The sequence below is a fragment of the Lampris incognitus genome, chromosome 1, assembly GCF_029633865.1.
Source record: "Lampris incognitus isolate fLamInc1 chromosome 1, fLamInc1.hap2, whole genome shotgun sequence".
NCBI lineage: Eukaryota > Metazoa > Chordata > Actinopteri > Lampriformes > Lampridae > Lampris > Lampris incognitus.
In genome coordinates this window covers 146,891,043-146,918,988 of record NC_079211.1, presented here as the reverse complement: position 1 = coordinate 146,918,988, position 27,946 = coordinate 146,891,043, and the positions used below count along the sequence as shown (strand labels likewise).

The window sequence follows — 27,946 nt, the reverse complement described above, 5'->3', positions numbered from 1 at the left end:
ACATTTCATCTCCTGCAGAGGAAATGTTATTGTTTTTTCATCCCTACCCCTCTTTAGAAGTGCAAAAATGAGGAAGTAATGCTATCCAAATCTCTTTACACAAAATTATCTATGCAAATGTATGCTTTTAGTGATGTCTGAATCAATCAAGTAGGGATGGGCATGGATAGACAGCCATCCCTACTACATCATCAATATCTCATTCTAAATGATAACAACGTAGTGGGGATGGCTGTTTCAGGGTAGAGGAAGTCTTTAATGCGCATGAACACTTCCATGGGCAGAGGCCACACCCATACTGGGTGTGGCCATGGGTGTGGATAAGGGACCTCCCCCTGAAAGAAAAGGACACTTTCAATCATTCAGCCTTTTGGAGTTTGACTGTATAGGTGCACAACTCTGTCTACCTATTTTTGTAAGTCGCTTTCTACAAAGGCGTCCCCTTAATAAACGATAACTAACTAACGATTACACCAGTAGTGGATGCACAGGAAATGTATTTTTTGCATAAATATGGAGACTTGTTGTTTAAATGCATGTTGTCTTTTTCTATGCAGATGCAGTCATGAAATATGACCCTAAGGCCACAGAGGGCATCATTAAGCAGCATGCCGCAGACCATCTCAAGCACGCTCCAGCGAGACGGGGAGGTGGTGGACACACACCAGGCACTCAGTAGGGTAGCCGTGTAGCCATGGGTGGGCAGGGGTAGGTGGCCGCCACCAAAGGGAAAGCCCCGCCCACACAGAGGCTTTATTTTTGTATTTTAGAGATCGTGTGCAAAGTTCTGGGCAGAAGGACCAGTTGGTCCAGTTTTTGTTTTTCAGTATTACCTTACTGATTGGAAGGTGCAAAATGTGCAGTTGAGGAACTCCTTGTCTTGGCAGAGCCACTGAATAACAAAACATGATTGTCCTAGCCTATATTGGTGAAATTAACATGTAGACTTGTTGTATAAAAGCAACAGACACTTGAGGTTGTGCAATATTGTGTGATGATCTGTCTTAAACTGTATATGTATAATGGGTTAATTAATGCAATTTGTACTTAAAATAGGAACAATGTTACATTATCTTGAAATCTACCTTAGGAATAGTATTAACCTGTGTAGTCCTGCAATTAAAGGACCGGGTTGGCGTAAAAACAAGTCTTTCTAAAAATTCCTCAATTTTCTGAGCTTGGCAAAACAAAAAGTCTCTAGCCCCTTCCTATGATTGATGATTTAAAAACGACCATTAAGCAAATTTTTTAAAAATAAAAAAAAAAAATCACAGGAATGAGTAAGACTTTTTCAAAGAGACTTTTGCTCAGGAGATTATGCACAAAAACTAGTCGCCATTCATTTTTCCAAAACAGGAAGTATAATTTTTTCAATGTACTTCCTGTTTTGGAAAAATTAATGGCAACTAGTTTTTGCGCGTAAATTCCCGAGCAAAAAGGTATTGGAGTAAGTCTCTATCTGATTCCTGTGATTTATGAATTTGTAAAGATTTTGCTTAATTGTCATTTTTAAATCATAACAAATCTTAGGAAGGGGCCGGAGACTTACTTTTTTGTTTTGCCAAGCTCAGAAAATTGGGGAATTTTTAGAAATTACTTGTTTTTACGGCAACCTGGTCCTTTAATTGACAGAAAATGGGCCACTGTCTGAAAATGGGGGCGTATGCACCGATTAAGCAGTATTAAAAAGTGGTCTAAAATAAGTTTAAATTTGACGTTGAAAAGACGTCCAAAATGACCACATTTGGACTAGAATCAGCCCTTATATAGAATAGAGGTCCTGTGGATGTCAGAATTGGACGTCCAGAAGACGTCAGAAAAAGACGTCAGAAAAACTCACAGTCTGCACCCACCACGGACCAAAATTGGACGTTCAAAAATGACCTTTAAAAGACGTCGATTAGACCTCTAAATGTTTGCTGGGGCTGAGTCAGAATCAGGCGTGGAAACTGATTCCCAACAAAAATTAAATGTGTTGCACCAGAGTGTGATGGCCTGGCGGCCTGTCCAGGGTGTCTCCCCGCCTGCCGCCCAATGACTGCTGGGATAGGCTCCAGCATTCCCGCCACCCTGAGAGCAGGATAAGCGGTTTGGATAATGGGTGGGGGCAGAGTGAGCGTCACGTCATTCTTGTCCGTGTAACACGTGCAGGTTGCTAGTCAATGGTGAATTATACAAAGTAGAATTTTGTTTTATCTCAGTTTTTTTTTGGTCTGAATTTACACACACTCAAAAAAACAAACAAACTGAAACTATGGTCAGCTATGTTCAGTAACTTCTAATCAACCGGATTTACTTATTTGTGCTCCAGCATTCAGAATTTACTAAACACAGTCGCATGGAGCCACATAACATTTTGAAGTAGATCCAACATTTTTTTGGTGTTGTTCTTGAGCTCTACATTTTATTTTCACACCACTTGTAAAATTGTGATGGACAGATGCAATGTGATCATGTTTGGTGTGACCGATGTGAACTTCACACCAAGTGCAATTCCCTGCATGCAGTGTTGTAGTCGAGTCACTAAACCTTGAGTCCGAGTCGAGTCTCCAGTCCCCAGTGTTCGAGTCCAAGTCCCCAAAGAAGAGTCCGAGTCGAGTCCCCATTACCTGAGTCAAAGTCCGAGTCATCAAGGTTGAGTCTGAGTCAAATTCCAAGATGGGTCCAGTGCTCCACTCTGGCACCGTAAGAAAGCTGACATACAAATAAAAAAGGTCTACATTAAACAAAAATGACACAGCTGTCACCGTTACAAATGGAGTTTATTTACTTTGTGACACAATAGCCAAACATGAAAACTAACAAAAAACAGTCGTTATCAATTAACAAGTCCGAGTCCTCATTTCCAACTTCCGAGTTCGAATGCAGTCAATACTCGAGTCCAAGTCCGCGTCCGAGTCATCAGTGCTCAATCCGACTCGAGTCGGACTCGAGTCCAAGTCCTGGACTCGAGTACTATAACACTGCCTGCGTGTACAAACTCAACAGATTCTACCCAGATGCAGACGCCTGACATTCCTCTACCTAATATGAATCCTTCATCTCCTATCTCTAAACCTAGACCGAGTCTCCAACAAGGTGGAGTGGAGAGTGTCATATTGCCTGCCTGCCTTGTGTAACCAACTTGAGCTCTTAAACACCAGAACACGTGAACTTTGGTCAAGTTACTACTGAATGTGCTCCCTCTCGAGTTCCCAATCCAGCCCATTACTGTCTGAGACCAGTCAACGGAGAGGAAGGCTGAAAGAACCTGCTTCGCAGTGGTAGGGCTTTTATTCAACTTCCTATAGTTTAAAGTTATTTGGAAGCAAAAAGGAAAGTCTGTTTGTAATACTGCGGTTGTGCTGTTGGATTGATAGCATCTATCTCTGTGTCGTGTGTGTGTGTGTGTGTGTGTGTGTGAGATTGATCTTTGTCGAATCCGATTAAACCGACGCACCACGTGACACCCAATTTAACGGTATGGTGGGGTATGCGAAATGAATTTCTGAAAAATCAAAAACATGAAGGTTTTATCAAATCCCACAGAAGGGAGGGGTGTTGTTGAACCCTTTAGGCAGAAGAGAAACTATTCCACATTGTGCAGCTTATCATGATCATGAGGCACCCGACCAGCGGCGGCTGGCTAGTACAGGGCGCTGGGGTGCCGCCCCCTTCAGATATCCAGAGATGAAAATCTACTTAAACATGTTAGATATAATTTAGTTCTATGATGCAAATAATGATGAAATAAAAGTGTGCTCAGTCTGTGAGCAGCATTAAATACTGGTTCCGCATGGTGTTTGGTTGGTTTCTGTCTGAATATATATACGTCCTGGGTGAGGGGCGCCGGCCAAACCATACCTTATGTAAGCCCTCAAACCTGTGGCGAGCAGGTGACCTGAGGCTGCTGTCTGATTGGTTTCTTCAGGTTTTCCATACTCCCACTTTTATTGGCAGGGAATTGGTATTGTTTTAATGTTTTTGATCTGTGATTGGACAATTCTCGTGGCTGTCAATCATGTTCACACTCGCCACCACGCCTCATCTCGACTGTCAATCATCCACCGTCTATGAACCCTAATAAGATCTATAGGCTACATGGTCCTTCTTAACAACTTTGACTGTGTGGACACTAAAGCAGCTGTCAGGTGTGCTGTGCCAAGCTAAATTGCCCCCCCCCCCAAAAAAAAATTTTTTTAGCACCAGCTGCCACTGCACCAGACAGAATCATTCCCACACTAAATAATATAAAAGTTAAATAGAATAAAATCAAATAATCCGGTTTTTGTGATCAGACAGTTCATGTAGTGATCGTTTTGAATCTTCCAGGCGTGAAAAATTAATAAAAAAAACAAAAAAAAAAAACAAACGACGATCTCAAAACAAAGGTGACTGAGGAAATCTAACGTTAAAATGGTATATTACACCTCTTCCACCCCGAAAACGTGAAATCCGCCTCAGAAATCACCATCGTGGTCTTAAGTGACCTTCTTTGCACACCAAGTCTGAATTTTCCACATGGGTTTATGATAAAACCAGTCATTAGACAAAAACCTCGCAGACCGAGTCCAATGTGCCTGTAAAGACAACTCGTAACGGGAGACAAAAGCGAATATTGAGGACTGAGAAAAATAAATAAAACTGGAGGAGTGCACTCGGCAGAGTGCAGATCTCTGCCAGGTGTACGTATCTACCCCTCTCCGGTGTTCCAACCCCTTTTTCCAGCTCCCAGGAAAAGGGAAATACACACACACAAAGAGAAAAACAAGCGTTTTTCCTGCCACAAAAAGGCTTTTCAACAGCGCCCAAGTCGATCAAACAGGAAATATAAAAAAAAAGTTTTTAATATGCAGCGTTGAAGCTAAAAAAAATCTGTCTCATTTTTTTGGCCTGTCAGTCTGTGGATGTGCAGCCTGCTAGGTGGACCCACAAATGCGACCGAGTCTGACATGAAATAACAGAGATCAGGTTATCATCACTTCAAAGCCCTGATTAAGACTTCGCATGTGTTTAACGGTCGTGTTTTCGTGATATAAAATGAACTAGAGGACCCCGCTACAATGTAGCGGTTTGGTTATCCACCCGTCTAAATCTCCCTCCTCTTCATCCTGCCAGCTAACCGCCTCCCCCCTGCCCCTAAACCCCCCCCACACTCCAACTCCCTCCCCCCAAATGCTCAGAATCATCTGAAAATGCCGAGAAAAGTGGTTTTTAGCCATTTTTAGAAAATGCATATTTTGCATAATTATTATAATTATTTTAATTTTCTGCTATTTTTCTGGTCCTCTCTGGAACAATACCTACCACCTCCAAAAAAAATTGGGATCATAAGTGCATTTTTGTAAAAATGCATATTATTTTGCATAATGCCAAAACATTTCTAAGTCTCAGAAATTTTTTTTTATATATAGGTGAAAAAAAATCAAAGATGCTCAGAATCATCTGAAATGCCGAGAAAAGTGGTTTTTAGCCATTTTTAGAAAAGTGCATATTTTGCATAATTATGCATAATTTTAATTTTCTGGGATTTTTCCCTTACTCTCTGAGACAATACCTACCACCTCCAAAAAGAATTAGGATCATAAGTGCTTTAGTTTTCGGTCCCGCTATCTACACTAACTAACACCACACACACACACACATTACGAAAATATATGAGTAGATGAAGGTGAATGGCTGCTCTGCTGACTGACTTTCATTCATAAAAGGGTGAGAAAACACAGCTCAGCCGTGGGAAATGTTTTCCTGGAGCTACTGAGGTGATTTCCAGCCGTGGCTGTGATTAATCCTGTCTTCCCATAATGGCGTTTTAACACTGGAGACTACGGCCGGTCCACGTGGCGGTGAGCGGCGAGGTGAATAAGGCGCGTTATTTTTGGTTTATCAAGTGTTCCTCCAGTTCTCCTGTGCTGAGATAAGCTGTGAAGGATGTCCTGGCTTACAAAATACCATTATTATTCCGTTGCCTACCAACACAGAGCTCGCCAGTTCGAATCCCCGTGTTACCTCCGGCTTGGTCGGGCCTCCCTACAGACACAATTGGCCGTTTCTGCGGGTGGGGAGCCGGATGTGGGTATGTGTCCTGGTCGCTGCGCTAGCGCCTCCTCGAGGGGGAGGGGGAAGTGGGGGGAACAGCGTGATCCTCCCGCGCGCTACGTCCCCCTGGTGAAACTCCTCACTGTCAGGTGACAAGAAGCGGCTGGCGACTCCGCATGTTATCGGAGGAGACATGTGGTAGTCTGCAGCCCTCCCCGGATTGGTAGAGGGGGTGGAGCGGCGACCGGGACGGTTCGGAAGACCCATACCCGAATACACAATGTTTCGGGCTTGACACTATCGCTGCCTGATCTGAGTCAACCGTAGATGTGAGTCGCGCATGTGCACGGTTGACTCAGATCGGGCAGCGATGGAAAGCAGTGTTGGTCGAGCGAGCTGGAGGGTCAACGAGGACAGCAAGCGGCAATAGCAAGAGCGAGGTTATTAATCACCACAACCATGACCGGTTCGTCATCATCCATTCATAACTGCACAAAAAAAGTTTCGGCTGATAGGTCCGGTAGTTTGCGAGATTAGCCGCGGACACACACGTGCGCACAACCAAATACATAATCCCCGCCAGGCAGGGAGGGCCTGGAATACGTCAAGAGCATACTGCAGAATTTGAGGAGCTGATACAGAAGTTGTGTCCGGAAGTCAGTGGCAGAGCTGTGTGTGCACATCTGGAGAACCTCTTCATCCATTATCCAAAGCGCTTATCCTGCTCTCAGGGTGGCGGGGATGCTGGAGCCTATCCCAGCAGCCACTGGGCGGCCGGCGGGGAGACGCCCTGCACAGGCCGCCGGGCCACCACACAGGGCATTCAAATGAAAATGAGTGGAAATAATTTGAGAAGTGAGCATGGCTGCACAGAAGACATTTTTAGTCGGAGTGGGGGTGGCACCATCAAAAAGGGACTAAATCCACCTTAATATGAACTTCTAAAACTTCTTATCGGAACAACAGATTACAGTATCCATCCATCCATCCATCCACCCTTATCTTATCTTGTCTGTTTTCGAGTGCTTCTCCAGGTCAGGGACACAGACCGAATGACCCCTCGGTTACTAAGTGATAAGATCTTAGGAGGGCATTAACCTTCACATCCCACGTCTGTAAATCGAACCACAGGACTTGTTAAAGGCATGCACATTTCAGATAATCAACACACCTGCAGCTACCGGGCGTGGCACAGGAATTATTTCCATATTTCTAATGCGGTCAATTTGTACAAGGTTTTCCAGCGGTCTTCGAAAAAAAACTACAGTCCCTTTTCAAACTGTCGTGAAAGTCATTAACCATGAAAGAGTTTCTCATCGTGCCTTCAGAAGGTATTTGAGGGGGCCACCAGGTAGCATAGCGGTCCATTCCGTTGCCCACCAACACGGGAATCGCCAGTTCGAATCCCCGTGTTACCTCCGGCTTGGTCGGGCGTCCCTACTGACACAACTGGCCGTGTCTGCGGGTGGGGAGCCGGATGTGGGTACGTGTCCTGATCGCTGCACTAGCGCCTCCTGTGCTCGGTCGGGGCGCCTGTTCGGGTGGGAGGGGGAATAGCGTGACCCTCCCACGCTTCACGTCCCCCCGGTGAAACTCCTCACTGTCAGGTGAAAAGAAGCGGCTGGTGACTCCACATGTATGGGAGGAGGCATGTGGTAGTCTGCAGCCCTCCCCGGATCAGCAGAGGGGGTGGAGCAGCGACCGGGACGACTCGGAAGAGTGGGGTAATTGGCCGGGTACAGTTGGGGGGGAAAAGAGGGAACCCCCCCCCCCCTAAAAAAGGTATTTGAGGGCTCGAAAAAACACGTGTCTGGTCATATGGTTTAGTTTGTTGGTATTACAACAGCATCCTTTTAGCAGTTCTATCCTCGTTATAGTTGTGTGTTGAGAATTCATTACATCATAACATTCACACACTGCAACGTCCCACAACACGTGGTGGGCAAATCTCTAATGCCTCCTGGCGTCCCTTCATTAAGACGTAGTATCACATAGCACCATCACCCCAGATGGGGATGGAAAGGGGGATGGCAATCGTACAAAAGGTTGTTGTTTTGTTTTATTTAACAGGGGGGCGGCTTCCCCCGGCATCATCCTCGAAATCGTCTCTCCGTTTATCACTATTATTATAACCGTTCGGTAAAACTGTTTTTCTAAAGTCAAGGTTACAAACAGTTTTTTGCAAAACAAAAGGACATTCATGAATATAATCACCAAGCGGTGAATAAAACCAAGTCAAGATACGAACAAATGAAGAAATGAGATGTAGGAATAATGTCATTATTTATTTATCTTTTAATTACTTAATTTTTTTAAAAAATTATTTTGTTTTCCTTTTCGTGTTTATATTTAAGCCACTGTAATGTGGCTTCGCTCTGCTCCGACGCGGGGCTTGCGGGACGGGGTAGGGGTGGATAGAGGGGAGCAGGGTAAATGGGATTTGGGGGGTGGTAAAAGTTAAAAAGTATCAAGAGTCTTTCAGATGTAATTGTTCAGTTCGATTTGTTTTCCTTGAAAATAATAATAATAATTAAAAAAAACCCGGTAACACTTTAGTATGGGGAACATATTCTAAGTAAAAAAACTTAATTACTAGTGAATTAGTAATGATCAAGATGTCACTTTAGTATGGGGAACATATGCTAAGTAAAAAAACTTAATTACTAGTGAATTAGTAATGATCAAGATGTCACTTTAGTATGGGGAACATATGCTAAGTAACAAAAACTTAATTTACAGTAATTTAACACTATGAACACTTGTAGTTTTGTGTGTTGTTATGTAAGAACAGAGCATATTCATTAAGTGTTAGTAAGGGAGAATAACTCTTCTTGTGGTACTACCACCTTATTAAGGCCATACTAAGCAAAGCATATTGAGATGGTACTACTAATAAGCAATAATTCTGAGGTTATAGAGGGAAAACTCATAGTTAATGGCTTACTGGTTGTATAATAAGGCCATGCAGAATAAGGCATTAATAAGTGCTTAATAAAGACCAATGAAGAGCCAATATGTTGCTAATTTGCATGCTAATACGCACCTAATTAATGGTGTATATGTTCCCCATACTAAAGTGTTACCAAAAACCCTCCTGCCTGTGTGCGTGTGTGTGTGTGTGTGTGTGTGTGTGTGTGTGTGTGTGTTTGTGTGTGTTAGTGTGTGTGTGTGTGTGCGTGTGGAAGAGGACACAGCGGTGAGAAGGGGAGGTACAGGGAAACGGGGCTGAACACCAGTGGACATCTAGCCGCGGCAGTAACAATACTGTTTGCACACAGGAATTCCTCCCATAACACCGTTGTGCAATCAGGAAACCTTAGCAAACTGTAGGGAACGGTGTGGTGGGAATTACATAAATCCTAGAGCAGGAATGCCTTTGTTGAGGGAACACAGAAAATCCCTCCACAGAGAACAGGGACCCCGTGTTTCACGTGATGGTTCTGATACGATTCATCTCCTCTCAGCTGTAAGTAGATAGTTGTTGGACTTTTTAGGGTGCACACACCCAGTCACTTTTTGAATTCACCCGTGCGGCGTCAGTACTACTGTGCCCTTTTTGTCTCGACATTTTATGTAAAATACTTAAAAATGAATCAAGTGGAAAATTAAGTGATTATTTCGTTAAAGAAGTTTTTTTTTTTTTATCTTCTAGACATTTGAAAAGTAAGATGTGTTTTGTGGCAGGAGCTCATAATCCAGGAATTGCAAACACTTTCATTCAGATGATGCGAGAAACCTAACGTCTGTTTGTCTCCTATCAGAATTCCCTTCCGACATGAACTGGCTGGAACTGGTGGTGTTAGCTGGGCTGCTTTGCTCGGTGCCACGCGTGCGCGGCGGGAAAGTGCTGGTCTTTCCCGTGGACGGAAGCCACTGGATCAACATGAAAGTCATCATAGAGGAGCTGCACTCCAGGGGCCATGAAGTGACAGTCCTACAACCACAGGACAGCTGGTACATCAAGACAGACTCGCCTCACTACAGGACCATCACCATCAACTCTGCCGGTTTCGACAAGGATGTCTTTGGGTCATTTGTGACCCGGCAGCTAAACCTTCGACTGCAAGGCGCCTCCATTTGGGTCCGTATGATGTTGGAATACGAAGTGTTGGAGCAATTCTACGAGCTGAACAAGCTCATGATCGCCACGATTGAGGGCGTTTTCGAGGACGCCCAGTTGATGCAGAGCTTTCGAGATGCCAATTACGACCTGGTTCTAACTGACCCAGCCATGGGTGGTGGGGTGCTGCTGGCTCATCGCCTGGGCCTGCCGCTGGTCCTGAACGTAAGGTGGACCATACAGGGGGAGGCTCACCATGCCATAGCCCCCTCCCCAATTTCCTACGTCCCGATCCCAGGGTCAGAGCTGACAGACAAGATGACCTTTCAAGACCGGCTGAAGAACGCCTGGCTCCATGTATTCCAAAGGTTTCAAATCGCATATGTCACGGACCCAAACTACATCCCCTTTGTCCACCGCTACTTCGGCCCAGACATCCATTATATGGAGCTGTTCCAGGCGGCAGACATCTGGCTGATGAGGAACGACTTTACCTTCGAATTCCCCCGGCCCACCATGCCCAACGTCGTCTACATGGCCGGCTTTCAGTGCAAACCCTCCAAGCCTCTACCCAAAGATTTGGAGGACTTCATCCAAAGCTCCGGGGAACACGGCATCATTGTCATGACCTTGGGAACCTTGGTGGGAAAGCTTCCCGATGACCTCGCTGATAATATCGCTGCCGCTTTTGCACAGCTGCCCCAGAAGGTCATCTGGAGGCATACAGGGAAAAGACCATCCACACTGGGAAACAACACCTTACTACTGGACTGGCTGCCCCAGAATGACCTCTTGGGTCACCCCAAGACCAGAGTCTTTGTGGCCCATGGTGGCACCAATGGTGTCCAGGAAGCCATCTACCATGGTGTGCCCCTAGTCGGCCTGCCCCTTATGTTTGACCAGCAAGACAACCTATTCCGAATGAAAGCGAGGGGCGTTGCCAAAGTTCTGGATATTGCCATGGTGAACAAAGACAACTTCCTGGAGGCGCTGAAGGAAGTGATTAACAACCCCTCCTACAGGGAGAACATGCAGAGCCTCTCCAGGATACACCGGGACCGACCTGTGAAACCTCTGGACCTCGCCATGTTCTGGATCGAGTTTGTCATGAGACACAAGGGGGCCCCACACCTACGGACTGAGTCGTACAAGATGTCCACCATCCAGTACTTCTCGATTGACGTTGTAGCATTTCTGCTAGCTGTGGTTTTGCTGATAGCGATTGTTTTTATTTCAGTGATGAAGTTTTTGTGGCGGATGGTGTTTTCCAGAAGGAAAATGAAAAATGAGTGATGGATAGTCTCATAGTTTTATTTTATACTACCTGGACATCAGCTGTTTATCATGAACTGAGACCAGCATGCCGAGTCTTACTAAATCACAATCAAACACCGTTGGCTTGTGTGCACATACACGCGGTGTCCTTCTTTCTTGTGAATCGAGTTTTTTTTTTTTTTATCATTTTGTCTTTTGAGTTTTTCCTCTTTTCTCTGTAAAACATTCTCAAAGTCTGATGAATAAAATTGATTTGATGAGAGGTGTTCACTTTGTTTTGGTCAAGACAGAGATAGGCCAAGGTTATTTAACGCTTTCGATGTGAACTAAAGATGGATGTTTCTGTGGGAAGAGAAAAGATGGTGCTTTAAACTCACTGGTGGTGGATGGAGGAGTGAGGGGAGTTTCTCCGCTGGATGAGGACCGGCGGTCATGCTGCAGACTGCGGTTGTATTCTGCCCCCCTCTGGTGGAGAGTGGAAGGACTGCATGAACACAAAAAAAGAGCGCTTGAGGACAGGCTGTTTTTACCGTTCATGAACTTGTGATCTGTGCTAGTGTGTTATGACAATGATGGCATCTAGTTTTTAAATTGTAAACTCTCCTCTTACTGCTCATGTTGTAATATGTCAAGCCTGAGAATGATGTTGAAGAATTGGATTTTTTTTTTTTTGTCAGACAAAACCTAAAAACTACAATCCTGCAGATTTACAAGACAACAAATAAAACAAATCTAATTTTTCTGTCGCTGATATATTTAAGGTAAGAGCTAATATACAAATATACAAATCCTGCAGACTTTAGTAGCATTTGTTGTGAATGGTTAATGTCTGGTAGGACTTTGCCAGGAAAAATAATGGGGTGCACAGTGTTTTCCATCTTCATCATAGCGTCAAATGAGGAAGAAGGAGGCAGGTAGTGTTGAGTTTGAAAAAGTGAAGTTGTGTCTAAAAAAGCAGATATGACAGAACAAGCTGGTAGAAGACCTTTTCTAACAGATAACACAACATCAATAAGTAAAACCCAGGTTAAGCCAGGTTTTTTTTTGTTTGGAGGTTCATTTCCAATTGATCCCTGGGATTTGGATTGCTAAATACAACTGTGTTCACCGCAGTGTCCGTATCCCAGATAGCAGACACATTTGGGCCTAATCTGGGGCACTTTCGGTACTTACGGCTCAGTTACGGCGCTGGCAAGTGTTGTGTGGGCCAGATGTGGCCCAAATGTCATAAGCCGGGCCTGACTTGGGTTACGGCAAGTGTTGTGTGGGCCAGACATGGCCCGAATGTAATGAACCGGGCTTGATTTGGGTTACAGCACATACTATATGGGCCAGGTGTGGCCCAAGTGTGACTGAGTTGAGCCAGCCACACTCACACTGAGTCAATGCCGTCATTCAAGGCCAAATGTGGGCCGTAAGATAACTGCAGATGTGGGCCGTATTTGGGCCAAATATTCTTTGCTATCTGGGATGTGTCCGTCAATTAAACAGAAACCTTCAGGAGTGTTGCTTATAAGTTTCTGGGGTCACTTGATTGATCAAATTAAATCCAAAACCTTTCCTTCAGAGGTTTGACATCTCACCTCCAGGGACAGACTTTGTCCTCTCCATTCTGGATGCCTCTCTGGCTGGTGGGCGGGAGGATGATGCCATCCCTTCCAATAGCCGCAGGGAAAGCCGCCTCCAGGTACCTCAAAGGGAGTGTCCGGTTTACAGGGCTGTGGATCTGAGCCCCACTCTGCCGGGTCAGAGCCGCCTGGTTCCCCACGTAGTAGTGGACCAGGGCTGGTAACGAGTTGAAGGCCTCACCCTCCAGGGTGAAAGAGACGCAGGTGTATGTCTGGCTGGACTGGACCAGCGTCTTGCTGATGAGGAAGTGGAGGACGCAGTGGTTCCAGAAGCTGGTGAGGACAAAGTGTCCATGCCTGGACAGAGAGTCCCTGATGAGGAAGTCACCATGATTGACCACAAGGCTCTCTGACACCTGCGGAGATGATAATGATGTCATTACTGAGTGAAGGAATTTAGAAAGCCTCTGTCCACACCTTTTAACCAGTTCACACACACTCATAGATGTGAGGCGTAACTGTTGTAGATGTTGCCATGAACAGAACAATACAGCATCATTGATTTAAGTTTGTAATTGGAAGTAACTTTTTTTTGGGGGGGGGGGGGATTTTTCCTCCCTTTTTTCTCCCCAATTGTATCTGGCCAATTGCCCCACTCTTCTGAGCCGTCCCGGTCGCTGCTCCACACCCTCTGCCGATCCGGGGAGGGCTGCAGACTACTCCTCCTCCGATACATGTGGAGTCCCCAGCTGCTTCTTTTCACCTGACAGTGAGGAGTTTTGCCAGGGGGACGTAGCATGTGGGAGGATCACGCTACCCCCCCCCCCCCAAACAGGCGCCTCGACCGACCAGAGGAGGCGCTAGTGCAGCGACCAGGACACATACCCACATCCGGCTTCCCACGGCCGACCAGGAAGTAACGAATGTTAACTTTTTTTTTAAATACCTTTATTACATAAACAAAATCTGGCCATAACAATAACAAATTAGCAAACAGTACAACTCAGAATGAGCTATTACAATTTTTTTAGTATTTCACAAAACAATAAAAAATAAGGGGAAAAAATAATGACAAAAAGACAGGTCTAATCAGAAATCAATATATGTATGCTTTTGTAAATATTCAAAGCTTGTCTGGTTTTTATACATTTCAGCACTTTCTTCAGATTTATTAATTCATTGATGAAGACTAAGAATAGTGGCCTGGCGTTAATAAATCTAGCTCTATGGATAAATTGTTTAGCCATAATAATCTCGCTATTGTACAACATTTCCATATTTTTATCCTCCGCGATAACTCCAAATTTAATACTGTTATAATCTAAATTGGGCAAATGAAAGCCCTTTTCAGATATCCAATTTTGAAATAATTCCCAGAAGGCTCTAGTATAAAGTAATGTTAAGGTAACATTAGCTAACATTACATATTATTTACATCACATCCTGATTGGATGCTCAACATTTTCATCGTAAAATAGATGCTTTTGCAGCGATTCAACGGCGCTAAAAGAATGCCGTAAAGATCTGAAATACTGCAGCACGTGTCGTGATACATGTGACATTAATAAAACCACAGTAACATGTACGTTTAATATGATTCTGCAGCTTTTGTCATCAAAATATGATATGGTACTTGATGATACAGTTTTTTGTGAATGGTGGTGTGTAATAAGGGGTGTGTGTGCTTGTAGAACAAATATCAAGGGAGGTGAGTGTGTGTGTGTGTGTATTTGTGTGTGTACAGTGCTTGTGCTTGTGCTTGTGCAAGGGAGCCTTGATGGGGTGAAAGGTGGTTGCTTGCACCGGGTCACCCTGTGGTGGGATTGAGTTCTGCATGTACTCATGGGTGTGCAGTTTTTTTGTTTGTATCTGTATGCTCGCAGTCACGTGTTTGGGTTTGTGTGTGTGACCTCTGACCTCCCAGGGTATAGGGCCGTGGTACCAGCCGTGGCTCCTGAGGTCACTGCTGTTCAGCTTGAGCTCCTCCTCCAGCTCCTTCCTGAGCTTCTCCGACGGAGCTTCCAAACAAAGCCTGCCTCTGGAAAACTGGGAAGACATCACACACGCATGGGGAACAAATGAAGCAAAACCAAACCAAAAGAAAACTAGAGAGGGTGTGTGTGAGAGAGAGAGACAGAGACTTGGAGAAGGTGAGAGAGAGATACTAGAAACAAAGACGGCGATAGAATGAGACAGAGGGAGAGAGAGGCAGAGATTACAACAGAGTATGAGAAAGAGATAGATCAAAAGTTCCACGTCCAGACGACATCGTTTTGAATACGATCCGCATGCACACGGATCCGCGAGACGGCGGCAAACGCTGTAGTACGCACGCCAGGCCAGTAGATGGCGGTGAAACTGTAGCGGCGCTCTCTTCCGGCGGACCCCAATAACACCACGCGCCTGCGCACAAACGCTTTCTTCTCAGAGCGCTGAGTGAAAGATCAGACGATGGCGGGTGTACGCTGGAAAACTGGCCATTTTGTCCGGACGGACGATGAGTGGAGTTGTTACCCCGGACTATAAAGCGTCACAATTCCCGGAAAAAAACCGATTGGGAATTATAACGTCGTCTTCTTTCACTCGCGCATGGCTATTTGACTGGGAAACGTAACGCGCATGTGCGAAGTGGAGCCGTGACGTCAGCGTTTCCCCAGGGGCCGGTTTTGCTGGTTTACACGGCGACCCTGGAGTTGCGTTTTTCAAAAGATGTCACTCGGGAACCCGGTTTCAAAAGCTCGCGTTTGCAGGCCCCCAGAACGCCGTTGTCGTGTGTGGACGAACGGCCAAAATGCAGCAATACGCTACCGTTTTATTTTGAAAACGTTGCCGTGTAAACGGCCCTGAAGACAGAGACTCTGAAACCTCGTGGCTGACTATGGGCCGCGTTGCCATGACAGTGTTACCGTGGTGACCGGGGGTCGTCGTTCAGCCATGCCGTTAAAACAGCTACTGTATATCAACTCAACCCCCTATCGCCCCTTCCCACTCTCCTCCACCCCCTCCCACCACCGCCACCCCGGTCAACAGTTTACGTCACAGCTCGGGGAATTCTTTTGTGGGGTGGACTTGGTGAACCCCCCGACCCCGACCCCACCACTCCCCCATTAGCTACTATTCCCACTCCTTCATCTAGGTGATATGTTGTTTTTCTCGGACCCTGACCCCCCTCGTCCCCCATACATACATAATGGTTCCTCCCCAGGGGTTGTAAAACGAGAGTTTGGCACCAGGCCAGTGACATGTTTGCTGAGTCTAAAGACCTGGATTCCCTTAATGAATAACTTTCATTTCATTAGCATTAGCATTCATTAGCAGCTTGTCCCATTGAGGCCATTTGTTTGTCAAGTGCGTGAGGATCCAATTATAAGAACCCATTGGAAATCCCTCCCCCTCTCTCGCTCTCTTTCTCTCTCTCTGTATGTCTATGCTAGGTCTCTCTCTCTCTCTCTCTCTCTCTCTCTCTCTCTCTCTCTGTCTTTGTGTCTCTCTGTATGTTTGTGCTAGGTCTCTCTCTCTCTCTCTCTCTCTCTCTCTCTCTCTCTCTCTCTCTCTCTCTCTCTCTGTATGTCTATGCTAGGTCTCTCTCTCTCTCTCTGTGTCTTTGAGTCTCTCTCTGTATGTTTGTGCTAGGTCTCTCTCTCTCTCTCTCTCTGTATGTCTATGCTAGGTCTCTCTCTCTCTCTCTGTGTGTCTTTGTGTCTCTCTCTGTATGTTTGTGCTAGCTCTCTCTCTCTCTCTCGCTCTCTCTCTCTCTGTATGTCTATGCTAGGTCTCTCTCTCTCTCTCTCTCTCTGTCTTTGTATGTCTGTGCTAGGTCTCTCTCTCTCTCTCTCTCTCTCTGTATGTCTATGCTAGGTCTCTCTCTCTCTCTCTCTCTCTCTGTGTCTTTGTGTCTCTCTCTGTATGTCTATGCTAGGTCTCCCTCTCTCTCTCTCTCTCTCTCTCTCTCTCTCTCTCTCTCTCTCTCTCTCTCTCTCTCTCTCTCTCTCTGTATGTCTGTGCTAGGTCTCGCTCTCTCTCTCTTTTCACCTTTTACAGCCATTCCTAGTCATATCAAGGCCCCAGCTCAGTTGCCATAGGTAACCCAAATGAAACTATTGGGCTGTAAAAGCCCACATTCTCCTATCTCCTGTATGCTACCAGGCCCACAGACAAACAGCCTGGACTTTGAGTTTTAGCTTTAGTTTTAGTTGATCTTTATTTAACCGGGTAGTTTCACACGGGAAATAGAAATCTCTTTTTTTGCCTGAGCTCTCAATCAACTTCAAACAACTTGAAACTAAAGAATATTATTTTTACTTAAACATTAACACACATGCAGAAAAAAAATCAATCGATTCCGGTGTTTTTGCACGTTCTAGCCCTTTCACTACTGACGGAGTTTAGATTATTGTCGATCAGTTTCCAAAGCATACTGTAGTTCTTTAGATCGCCCCCTAGTTTTTCAATGCAAATGTCCAGGTGACAAACTCACCGTAGAATTCTCTGATTCCCCGGCTAACATTCATGTTGCCAAGAAGTCATGGACGTTTGAATTTTGTTTGTAAAACAATCTTTTACCCAGGGACTATCCTCTCAAAATAAATCTGCTCTTTCAACTACAGTATATGTCAAGATAATATAATGTTGACGAATAGAGGAAAATCATAACAATAAAGCCCATAAATTTTACCAAAAATTAAAGGCGACCAAATGTCCACCAATGACCTGTCTCAAGCAAGTTTCAAGTCTCTGTAAGTTGATTTTCATATCCCAGATAGCAAAGAATCTCTGGCCTAGATACGGCCCACATCTGCACTTATCTTACGGCCCACATTTGGCCTTGAATGACGGCGTTGACTCAGGGTGAGTGTGGCTTCCTCAATTCAGCCACATTTGGGCCACATCTGGCCCACATAGTATGTGCTGTAACCCAAATCAAGCCTGGTTCGTTACATCTGGGCCATGTTTGGCCCACACACCAGTTGCCGTAACCCAAGTCAGGCCCGGCTTATGACATTTGGGCCACATCTGGCCCACACAGCAGTTGCCAGTGCCATAACTGAGGAGCCCATTCTCACTCCCAACTCGTCACATTTGGATGCTTGTTGAGGACGACCTCTTCATCACTTTTCAACGCTCTAGGTATCCCTTTAACGTCAACTTTCAACATGGAGGGACTGAGATCACTCATAGGCACAAAAAAAACCCCTAGCCCTAAATCTAACCCTAATCTCATTACATCAAAATGAGTTATATCACACACAAATCAGTATTTTTAGAGAACAAAAAAATCGTCCCGGGTGCCGGCACGTAATTTTAACACAACACATTACGTGCCACAACCACATAATGCGAGTGTTAAGAGGTCGTGGTCATTTCACATATTTCTGTGAGATCATGTTGATGAATGCACACAGATAAAAGACAGATTTAGACTCTGTACTTCTATAAAAAACCAGCCGGGATAATCTCGAATGTTTTTTGTTTTGGTTTGTTTTTTATTTTTTTGTGCCTACAACTACCCTCCACGTTGAAAGTTGACGTTAAAGGGATATCCAGAGCGCTGAACAGTGACAAAGAGGCCGTCCTCAAAAAGCATCCGTATGTGACGAGTTGGGAGTAAGAATGTGTAGGACTGAGCCGTAAGTACCAAAAGTGCCCCAGATTAGGCCCAAATGTGTCTGCTATCTACTAAAATGAATGAAATCAATGGCTGTCTGGAAGGTGGAAAAAGCAAAACAAATTTAAAACACCATATAGGGATGCTTTGGAAAATGGTTGGGGGTAATGTTAAGTATTCATCATCTGTAGTAAATGAGCTAAAACGTGCAAAAACCTCAGCATGGTCCTTTAAAAGTGCTGTATGGAATTCTGTTTACATCCTGACCTCTCGTGTTTGGAGATATGAATAACAACAACAACAACAACAAATCAAAGCAAGAATGACAAACTAATTTAAAGATGATCTGCAGCGTTCTTGGCCACTAGGAGTGCTACTGAGTAAAGGGTTCACCATACCACAATAAACACATCACGTGATTTTCTAAAAATCTAAATAAGACATAAGAGGACGCGCACTCATGCCACTAGCATAGAGGTGTACAGAGGGAGATGCTAACTGGCAAACAAAATGCTAATAGTAATTTCAGTTCTATTAACATCTGGTGATCCTCAATCGAATCCCTTTATTATAGTTGTGTTGTCTGACAGCAGGAACATAGATATGTTGACGACACCTGTATTGTGTTATATGCTATGTTGCAATGACGTGTGGTCAGGGTAGGCAGGTAGTGCCTACCCTGTGATAATTTAATCAAAATAACCACACAACAAATTCATAACAGCATATCAAAATCTCACTCTAGTTACAAGTATGCTGTGTTTTAACATATTTTTAATGATGTTTTTATGTACTTATCCTTTTTAAGTCCTTAAACTTCGCAATGATACAGCACCAATGGCCTTCTTCCGGCCCTGACAAAATGGATGTGAGCCTGAAGTGGCCCACATGTATAATAGCAAATATGGCCCAAATATGCTAAATTAAATGGGGGCCTTTTTTGGCAAAGATGCGGTGCTCTCGGCAACATGTAATCTGGATGTGACCCTGAAGTGGCCCGGGTGGTAAATGGTGAATATGGCCCAAATATCACAAAACAAATATGGGCCACCTTTGGCAAATATGTGGCACGTGTGGCATTGCTATGGCTTGGTTCTGGCCCAGATCTGGCAAACAGGAGCGGACCGCCCAAGTGCCACCATTCCACGTGGTATGTGGGCCGGATGAAAGAAAGATGAAAGTCGGGTGTGGGACGGGTCCGGGCCACAACAATTTTGCTATCTGGGACAAGGGAAATTATGAATGTTGACAAATCCCTCTTTCTTTATATGGACAACAGGGTTTTTTTTCTAGGGAGTTGTTCCTTATCTGATGCGAGGGTCTAAGGACAGGATGTTGTGTTGCTGTAAAGCCCCTTGAGGCAAATTTGTAATTTGTGATATTGGGCTATACAAATAGAATTGACTTGACTTGACGCTTCAAATAGAAAATTAGATGATGCAGAGTACATTTTCCAACAACTGACTTTTTTTTTTTACTGCCTTAAGTAGTTAACGTTCACTGTGATAATCTGCTGAGTGACAGCCAAATCATTTAGGGGACGAGATGTCAAACAACAACAAACTCCCCCAGCCAGGCGGCCTCCTGGGTTTTTGAATACAGGAATCTGGGGAGTGGATTGCATTTGAGTCATTTACTATTTAAGCACCCCTGATGATATTTACTCTTCCAAATACTACACATAGTACCTTTAAACATAATACACAAAATACCACATAGTCTCACCTTCACATATTCTCCGCTGCCGTCCACATAGTCCGTCGATTCTGGCTGACTGAGAAACAGAAAGAAAACACAAGGATGAGCAGCAACTCCCCAAAACCCTTCAGGTTAAAATATCCATCTCACATATAAAACAGAATATAAAGTTTAAACATCTGGTAAAAGTTTCTGAAGTTTTTTTTTTATTATTATTTTTAACCAAAGTGCTCAGGTCACCTACTGTCATTTTGAAAGATTTCTTTTAATTCAGGCTGTCAATCATTTTGCAAGGAGAACCCAAATTAAAAAGAAATCTATATCACATTATAGAACAACGGTTAGCTGGTGTTTTTCAACCACTGTGAGGCTAACAGCTAACGATGATAACAGTTAGCATGGGGCTGTTAAGGCAGAAAAAAAACTGTTCCAAAGCTTCATCTGGTTAATTATCTTATTATTGGCTGTAAAGAATTTTGAACAATTTTATTCAAATTATGTACTTTTAGGTATTTCGTCATTATGGTTATTATCATTACCAGTAGCAATAGTAGCAGCAGTGCCATGTGTTTTAGCATCTGTAGTTGTTGTTATGGTAGTAGTGGTAGTACTATTATGCCCCTTTTCCACTGCATGGTACCGGCTCGGCTCGGCTCGACTCTGTCGTTTGCCGTTACCATAACAGTACCCCCTCAGTGTAGCTGGTCGTCATAGCGACGCCTGGTTCAACTGCTGTGACGTCATCTTCAACGCGACCATTGTAAGAACAAACACGTGCAAGGGTGTCCGGGTGGTGTGGCGGTCTACTCCAGTGGTTCTCAACCTTTTTGGGGTCCTGGACCCCCTGCGTATTTTTGATCTACCCTGAGGACCCCTCCACCTGATCTTGGGGGAGGGGGGTTGCAATTTGATAGAAACAGTAGAAACTGCATTTTAAATTGCATTATAGCATTTATTCACTCTTTGGGGCAAAAATAAGAACTTTCAGTTGTAACTTAGATATAGTTAACAAAACAGAATTCTTATGCAGTAACTTTCAGATATATGTAACAAAACAGAATTCTTATGCAGTAACTTTCAGATATATGTAACAAAACAGAATATGTATTCAGTAACTTTCAGATATATGTAACAACAGGATTTTTATGCAGTAACTTTTAACAATGCAAACGGGAGCGAGATCTCTTATTAAAATACAATAAATTACACTTGTGAAACAGATGTAATTAGAGAAAAAAGTCCTGTTACCCTTTATAGTTTAGGTAGATAAAGGTCTCAGTCACATTTGAGTAAAATAATCCTATTTCTATAAATGTCACAGGATCTTTTTTTTAAAGATATTTTATTTTCACTGACCCCTTGCAAGTACACCACGGACCACTAGGGGTCCGCGGACCCCCGGTTGAGAAACACTGGTCTACTCCATTGCCTATCAACATTGGGATCGCCGGTTCGAATCCCCGTGTTACCTCCGACTTGGTCGGGCGTCCCTACAGACACAATTGGCCGTGTCTGCGGGTGGGAAGCCGGACGTGGGTAAGAGTGGGGTAACTGGCCGAGTGCAACTGGGGGGAAAATTGAGAAAATCCAAAACAAACAAACAAAGAACAATGGCGGACATCGAGGTACTTAATTTGCCACAGCAAGAAGATCTCATTCCTCGTCGATCTCCCCGCTGGATCTTGTCATCGGCTACGAGGGTAAGAAACATCTATACCTCCTCGACAGACCACGGCGTGGGTTTTTCAATTTCAAAAGTGTACTTTTAAGATTACTCCACTTCGACCGCTTCGGTATTTAAAAATGCCGGGTCATATCCGTGTCCTTTGCGCGTACTGATGACGCAGGGACGCAAAGTGACGCGGTGACGCACTTCTCTGACCAATCAGAGGTCTGCGTTGAGTTTGGTAGCCGCTCCAGTTTTTTAGTTTTGTTTGTTTGTTTTGGACTCTCGACAAAGGTGGTACCGGCTACCAAAATGCCGGTACTTTCCTGTAATGGAAAACCAAAACGTCGAGTCGAGCCGAGCCGGTACCGCGTAGAGGAAAAGGGGCATTGTAGTGGTAGCAGTTTTAGCGGTATTAATAGCAGTAGGGGGTATCGAATGGCGGCGATCGGTGGGAAGATGGCGGCGCGGTTTGACGCGGCCTCGGTGCTGGTTACGCAGCGTCTTTGTGCAGGTCTACCGTCTAAGTTTTGATCGTGGATTTCGCTTGGCTAGGAGAGCCGGCCCGGCGCTGGGTCGGCCGAGAGAGCTCGGTCTGCTGCGTCCTGTGGACTCGAGGAGGAGGAGGCAAGCGGAGCATGCTAAGCTAACTGCTAGCCCACGGGAGGAGGCGGTCCGGCGGCGGCCTCGCCTCGACTGTGCAGCGCGTTTGTCCGCGTTTGCGTCGTCGTGTGGAGTGCGGGGGAGGTGTGTCGAAGGGGTCTGGCAGCAGTGGCGCCCCCAAGGGGTGGCCCGGGGTGGCCACGCTGATACTATCCCTGCCCCCCCCCATTAGGTGCTGTTCATTTAAATCAATAATGTATATTTTTCTTAACTCTCATATTGACAGTTTTCCACTAGGCTATACAGTATACCAGTGGTTCTCAACCTTTTTGGGGTCCTGGACCCCCTGCGTATTTTTGATCTACCCTGAGGACCCCTCCACCTGATCTTGGGGGAGGGGGGTTGCAATTTGATAGAAACAGTAGAAACTGCATTTTAAATTGCATTATAGCATTTATTCACTCTTTGGGGCAAAAATAAGAACTTTCAGTTGTAACTTAGATATAGTTAACAAAACAGAATTCTTATGCAGTAACTTTCAGATATATGTAACAAAACAGAATATGTATTCAGTAACTTTCAGATATATGTAACAAACCAGAATATGTATTCAGTAACTTTCAGATATATGTAACAAAACAGAATATGTATTCAGTAACTTTCAGATATATGTAACAAAACAGAATATGTATTCAGTAACTTTCAGATATGTGTAACAACAGGATTTTTATGCAGTAACTTTTAACAATGCAAACGGGAGCGAGATCTCTTATTAAAATACAATAAATTACACTTGTGAAACAGACGTAATTAGAGAAAAAAGTCCTGTTACCCTTTATAGTTTAGTTAGATAAAGATCTCAGTCACATTTGAGTAAAATAATCCTATTTCTATAAATGTCATAGGATCTTTTTTTTAAAGATATTTTATTTTCACGGACCCCCTTGCAATTACACCACGGACCACTAGGGGTCCGCGGACCCCCGGTTGAGAAACACTGCAGTATACTACAACAGCATCATAGAATTCCCGAAATTCAGTCATGGCTTTTGGTTTTGGTGTGCCACCCCAAGATTTTCAGTGGCCCCATTTGGCCCCCCCTATGAAAAATGTCTGGGGGCGCCACTGTCTGGCAGGGAGAGCTGGCGTTGGATCGGCTGAGCGAGCCGGGTCTGCTACATCCCCCAGATAGCAGACACATTTGGGCCTAATGTGGGGCACTTTTATAATAATAATGATAATAATAATAAGCTTACAAAGCGCTTTTCTAATACTCAAAGAGGCTTTACAATAAACGGGGTGAAACAAGACAACAGATAAACGTAATACAGACATACAGGGGTGGATGGGAAGGGGGAGGGGCTACGAGGGGGAGAAGCGGCAGCCACATGACGCCAGCAGTACTCTCCCACCGAGGGACTATGGACAGATATTCCCCCAAAAGTACACTCGCAGTAAGTCGCGGGTATCTTCATTTATTTAGTTTATTGAGAATGGGGAAACAGCATGATCCTCCCACGCGCCACGCCCCCCCCCCGGCGAAACTCCCCACTGCCAGGCGAAAAGTTTTTTTGCTACTTATGGCTCAGTGACAGCACTGGCAAGTGTTGTGTGGGCCAGATGTGGCCCAAATGCAATGAGACTTGGGTTACAGCACATACTATGTGGGCCAGATGTGGGCCATATCAAGTGGACCTGTGGCTGAGTTGAGGCGGCCACACTCACCCTGAGTCAACGCCGTCATTCAAGGCCAAATGTGGGCCTTAAGATAACTGCGGATGTGGGCCATATTGGGGCCAAAGATTCTTTGCTATCCGGGCCAATGGGCCCAAGGACTACAGCGCTGCCTGGAGCTGCGCCTGAAGAGGAAACACAGAGGGCGGTCTGACAGGATGCGGAAGTGGGGCCATATTCACCATTTAAGCTAACCGCTAGCCCATGCAGACCGACAGCTCCGACAATCATCCTGGCTGGCGTTCGATCTCTGGACGGTGGAGTTTTTGGACTGTGCTGTACTGGGTGGACTGTTTTTGCTTTGTTTTTTGGCGGTGTTGCTTTTGTATGTTTTTGGATTTGTGTTTTTGTCTTTTGTGTTGCACTGCTGTGGGCTAAATGTCGTTTCTTTTGTATATGTACTAGTATATAAGATGAAATGACAAATAAATAGTTCCTGATTCCTGAGATGTAGTGTCGTGGTAGTGTGGTAGTACTGGCAGTAGTAGTAGTAGTAGTGGTACTGGAAATAGTGATAGTGGTACTGGAAATAGTTACAGTAATACGAGTAGAAGAAAATTTCAGTAGAAGTGGTAGTAGTAGTAGTAGTGGTGCTGGTAGTGGTGCTAGTATTAGTAGTGATAGTAGTGGTAGTAGAAATGGATGCTGGTGGGACTTCCGGTAGCGTGATGAGTGGGCAGTTTGCAATCACAGCATTGTGAGATGGTGACAGATGTACTCTTAGTGCCCCCCCCCCCGGTTCAGGGATGATCGTTCCCTCTTAACATAGATGGCCTCTTTGACTCTGACTGAATCAAATGGCCTCCAACTCCCCGGAGTTGGAGGCCATTTGATTCACGTTATTTGGGGTGGCATGCCAGGCGGGGTGGGAGTGTGGTGGGGGATGTAGTTGTGTTTGTGTTTTGCAAATTGAACATTGAAAATAAACCTTGTTTGAAAGAAAAAAAAACCGTAGTAGATGCTGGTAGTAGTACTACTAGTTCTAGTAGTAGTGGTGGTAGTAGTTAAGGAGGTACCATCAGAACCAGATGTGCAGTGTTGGATCCCGCAGGTCTGCTTACACAATGTTTTGATGGGAACAGTGTGTTCATGTGACAACACCCAGCAACCGAGACAACACATGGAGAACATCACTCCTGTGAGAGCCAACGACACGTAGCTCCACACACCAGCACATCTGGGGGTTTAACTGGACACATCTGGGGGTTTAACTGGACACATCTGGGGGTTTAACTGGACACTGGGCTTTCACAGGCCCGAGGGTCGTCGGACAGCGTCAGTGTAAGACTATCAGAGGACAGGAAGTAAGGAAATACGCTGGTATGTCTGAACGAAGGCGAAGAGATGAAACTGCAGCTACGAGTTTTCGTCCTGACAGGCTGACAGGACGAGTGTGTGGAGTAGTTCTGCTTTCTCTGACATGGTGCATACTTCCTTCCGAGGGATGTGTAGGGGTCGGGAACTTTTGTTTCCTCACACAAACTCTCACGGCAAGCACACACACATGCACAAATGTACAACGACACATACAAGTACTAACACACATACACAAAAAATACAGTATTTGAACATGTGAGAAAATTATGCAAACTATAAGCAAACACATCTGTAAACACACACACACAGAGTTTAAGTCCAGCTTACATTCATTGCACTATGTGTACCAGTCCTCCCAGGCGTTAGTTTATTCCCACTGTTTTCCCCCCAGGCATTAGTCTAGTTCCACTGAGTCCTCCCAGGCATTAATCTAGTCCCACTGATTCCTCCACAGCAAGAGACGCCCAAACAGACATGTTAGTATGTGCTCGCTCATGCACCTGCGCACATACTAACACACATAGACACAAAGTACCAGACCTCCCTGGCATTAGTCTAGTCCTCCCAGGCATTAGTTTAGTCCCACTGATTCCTCACAGGCACTAGTCCAGTCCCACTAATTCCTTCCAGCACTAGTCTAGTCCTCCCAGGCATTAGTCTAGTCCAACTGATTCCTCCCAGGCATTAGTCTAGTCCTTCCAGGCATTAGTTTAGTCCGTCTGTTTCCCCCCAGGCATTAGTCTACTCCAACTGAGTCCTCCCAGGCATTAATCTAGTCCCACTGATTCCTCCACAGCAAGAGACGCCCAAACAGACATGTTAGTACGTGCTCGCTCATGCACCTGTGCACATACTAACACACATAGACACAAAGTGTGCAGCCTCATCGCTACATGTATGATCATATCATACATGTAGCGATGTAGAGAAGGTCACAGGTACACCTTCCCAAGACAGCATCCGGATGTGGGCCACTTCAGGCAGTGATGCGGCACTGATGGTCTTCTTCTGGCCCTGACAAAATGGATGTGAGCCTGAAGTGGCCCACATGTATAATAGCCAATATGGCCCAAATCTAATGTGGGCCTTTTTGGGCAAAGATGCGGTGCTCTGGGCAACATGTGATCTGGATGTGGCCCTGAAGTGGCCCGTGTGGTAAATGGGGAATATGGCCCAAATATCACAAAACAAATATGGGCCACCTTTGGCAAATATGTGGCACGTGCGGCATCGCCATGGCTTGGTTCTGGCCCAGATCTGGCAAACAGGAGCGGACCGCCCAAGTGCCATCATTCCACGCGGTGTGTGGGCCGGATGAAGTGTCGGGTGTGGGACGGGTGCGGGCGGCCACAGCAATTTTGCTATCTGGGTTTTATACCCATATACAAAACATGTGGTTAATGCTGTAAGGCAGACATTTTGGCATCATCCAGTGCTGGGTGTTTTGTAAGAAGTTCCACAGTATTCTGTGTAGGCTCCTGTCTTTCTTGATAAGACGTGTGGTTGATTTACAGCGTGCAGCCTGTGTCGGGTCTCAGAAACCGACTAGCTGAGGGGCGGTGTGATGAAATGAAAATGTGGAAGCTCTCTGTAAGCATGTCATAATACATTTTGCATTAACAGAGCCTGGATGTTACTGAGACAATCCTCCCACATGTAAGATATGAGAGGTTTACTGAGAACCATGTTTTCTGCAGTCCCCCTGTGACTCGAGTCCAAGGGAGCCTCCCTGCTCTTGGCAGGCCGGGGCTCCTGGACCAATCTCACATTTTACAACATTTCCTGGACTCTTCAGAGAGCAGCCTGGTTACCAGTGTGTGTAGAAGAGCACACGCTGTAAATGGTATGTTTGCGTGTATGTACACACACACACACACACACACACACACACATGCAGGCATTTCATGCATACAGGCGCACACTTGTGCATGTTCATGCACGTGTTCATGCACATGCGGTACACGTTTGAACGAATAAATTGAACATTTATGCAAAAACACATTGATCCACTTGTAGAACGACCAAGGCGGTCATTTTGACGGTTTTGGATTTTCAAAGTTTGCTAACTTTGTGGGGGGGGGGGGTTAGATACAGACCTGCTCCCCGAATTCTCCTAAAATTGCATATATTTGCATTAAAATGGGTTTTAGATCAATTGCACAAAAAAGCTATAATAAGATCTACCTAAAACGACTATGAGCGGGCGTCATTTGTGCGTGATCGTTCGCGTGCGGGTCGCTATTCATGACGTGTGTTGGTGGCGTCACTTCCTTCGTGAAGTTCATCGCTCTGTCCTAGAAACACACCAGCGCCCTCCAGTGGAGAGAAATGGTCTAAACTTGATTTTTGATCATTTCCAACACGTCTGGTTACAGACGCACCATGACAACCACCGACGCGCT

General features: G+C 45.1%; 2 protein-coding genes across 2 annotated transcripts in view; one reads left to right on the top strand and one right to left on the bottom strand.

Moving 5' to 3' along the window:
* sh2d3cb (SH2 domain containing 3Cb) overlaps nucleotides 1-27,946 on the bottom strand; it is a 67,106-nt gene that overhangs the window by 14,196 nt on the left and 24,964 nt on the right. Inside the window, exons 3-7 of the mRNA XM_056280296.1 lie at nucleotides 20,252-20,300; nucleotides 14,839-14,967; nucleotides 12,937-13,337; nucleotides 11,731-11,837; nucleotides 10,650-10,791 (exon numbers count right to left, since the gene is read on the bottom strand). Of these exons, the coding sequence (XP_056136271.1) occupies nucleotides 10,650-10,791; nucleotides 11,731-11,837; nucleotides 12,937-13,337; nucleotides 14,839-14,967; nucleotides 20,252-20,300 (828 nt within the window). The remainder of the gene's footprint in view (nucleotides 1-10,649; nucleotides 10,792-11,730; nucleotides 11,838-12,936; nucleotides 13,338-14,838; nucleotides 14,968-20,251; nucleotides 20,301-27,946) is intronic.
* On the top strand, nucleotides 9,794-11,516 carry LOC130120307 (UDP-glucuronosyltransferase 2C1-like). Its single transcript, XM_056288861.1, has one exon. The coding sequence runs from the start codon at nucleotides 9,794-9,796 to the stop codon at nucleotides 11,369-11,371; it is 1,578 nt and encodes a 525-aa protein (XP_056144836.1). The 3' UTR covers nucleotides 11,372-11,516.

Coding starts and splice junctions, on each gene's coding strand:
- LOC130120307 (XM_056288861.1), top strand. CDS start 9,794: ATGAACTGGCTGGAACTGGTGGTGTTAGCTGGGCTGCTTTGCTCGGTG.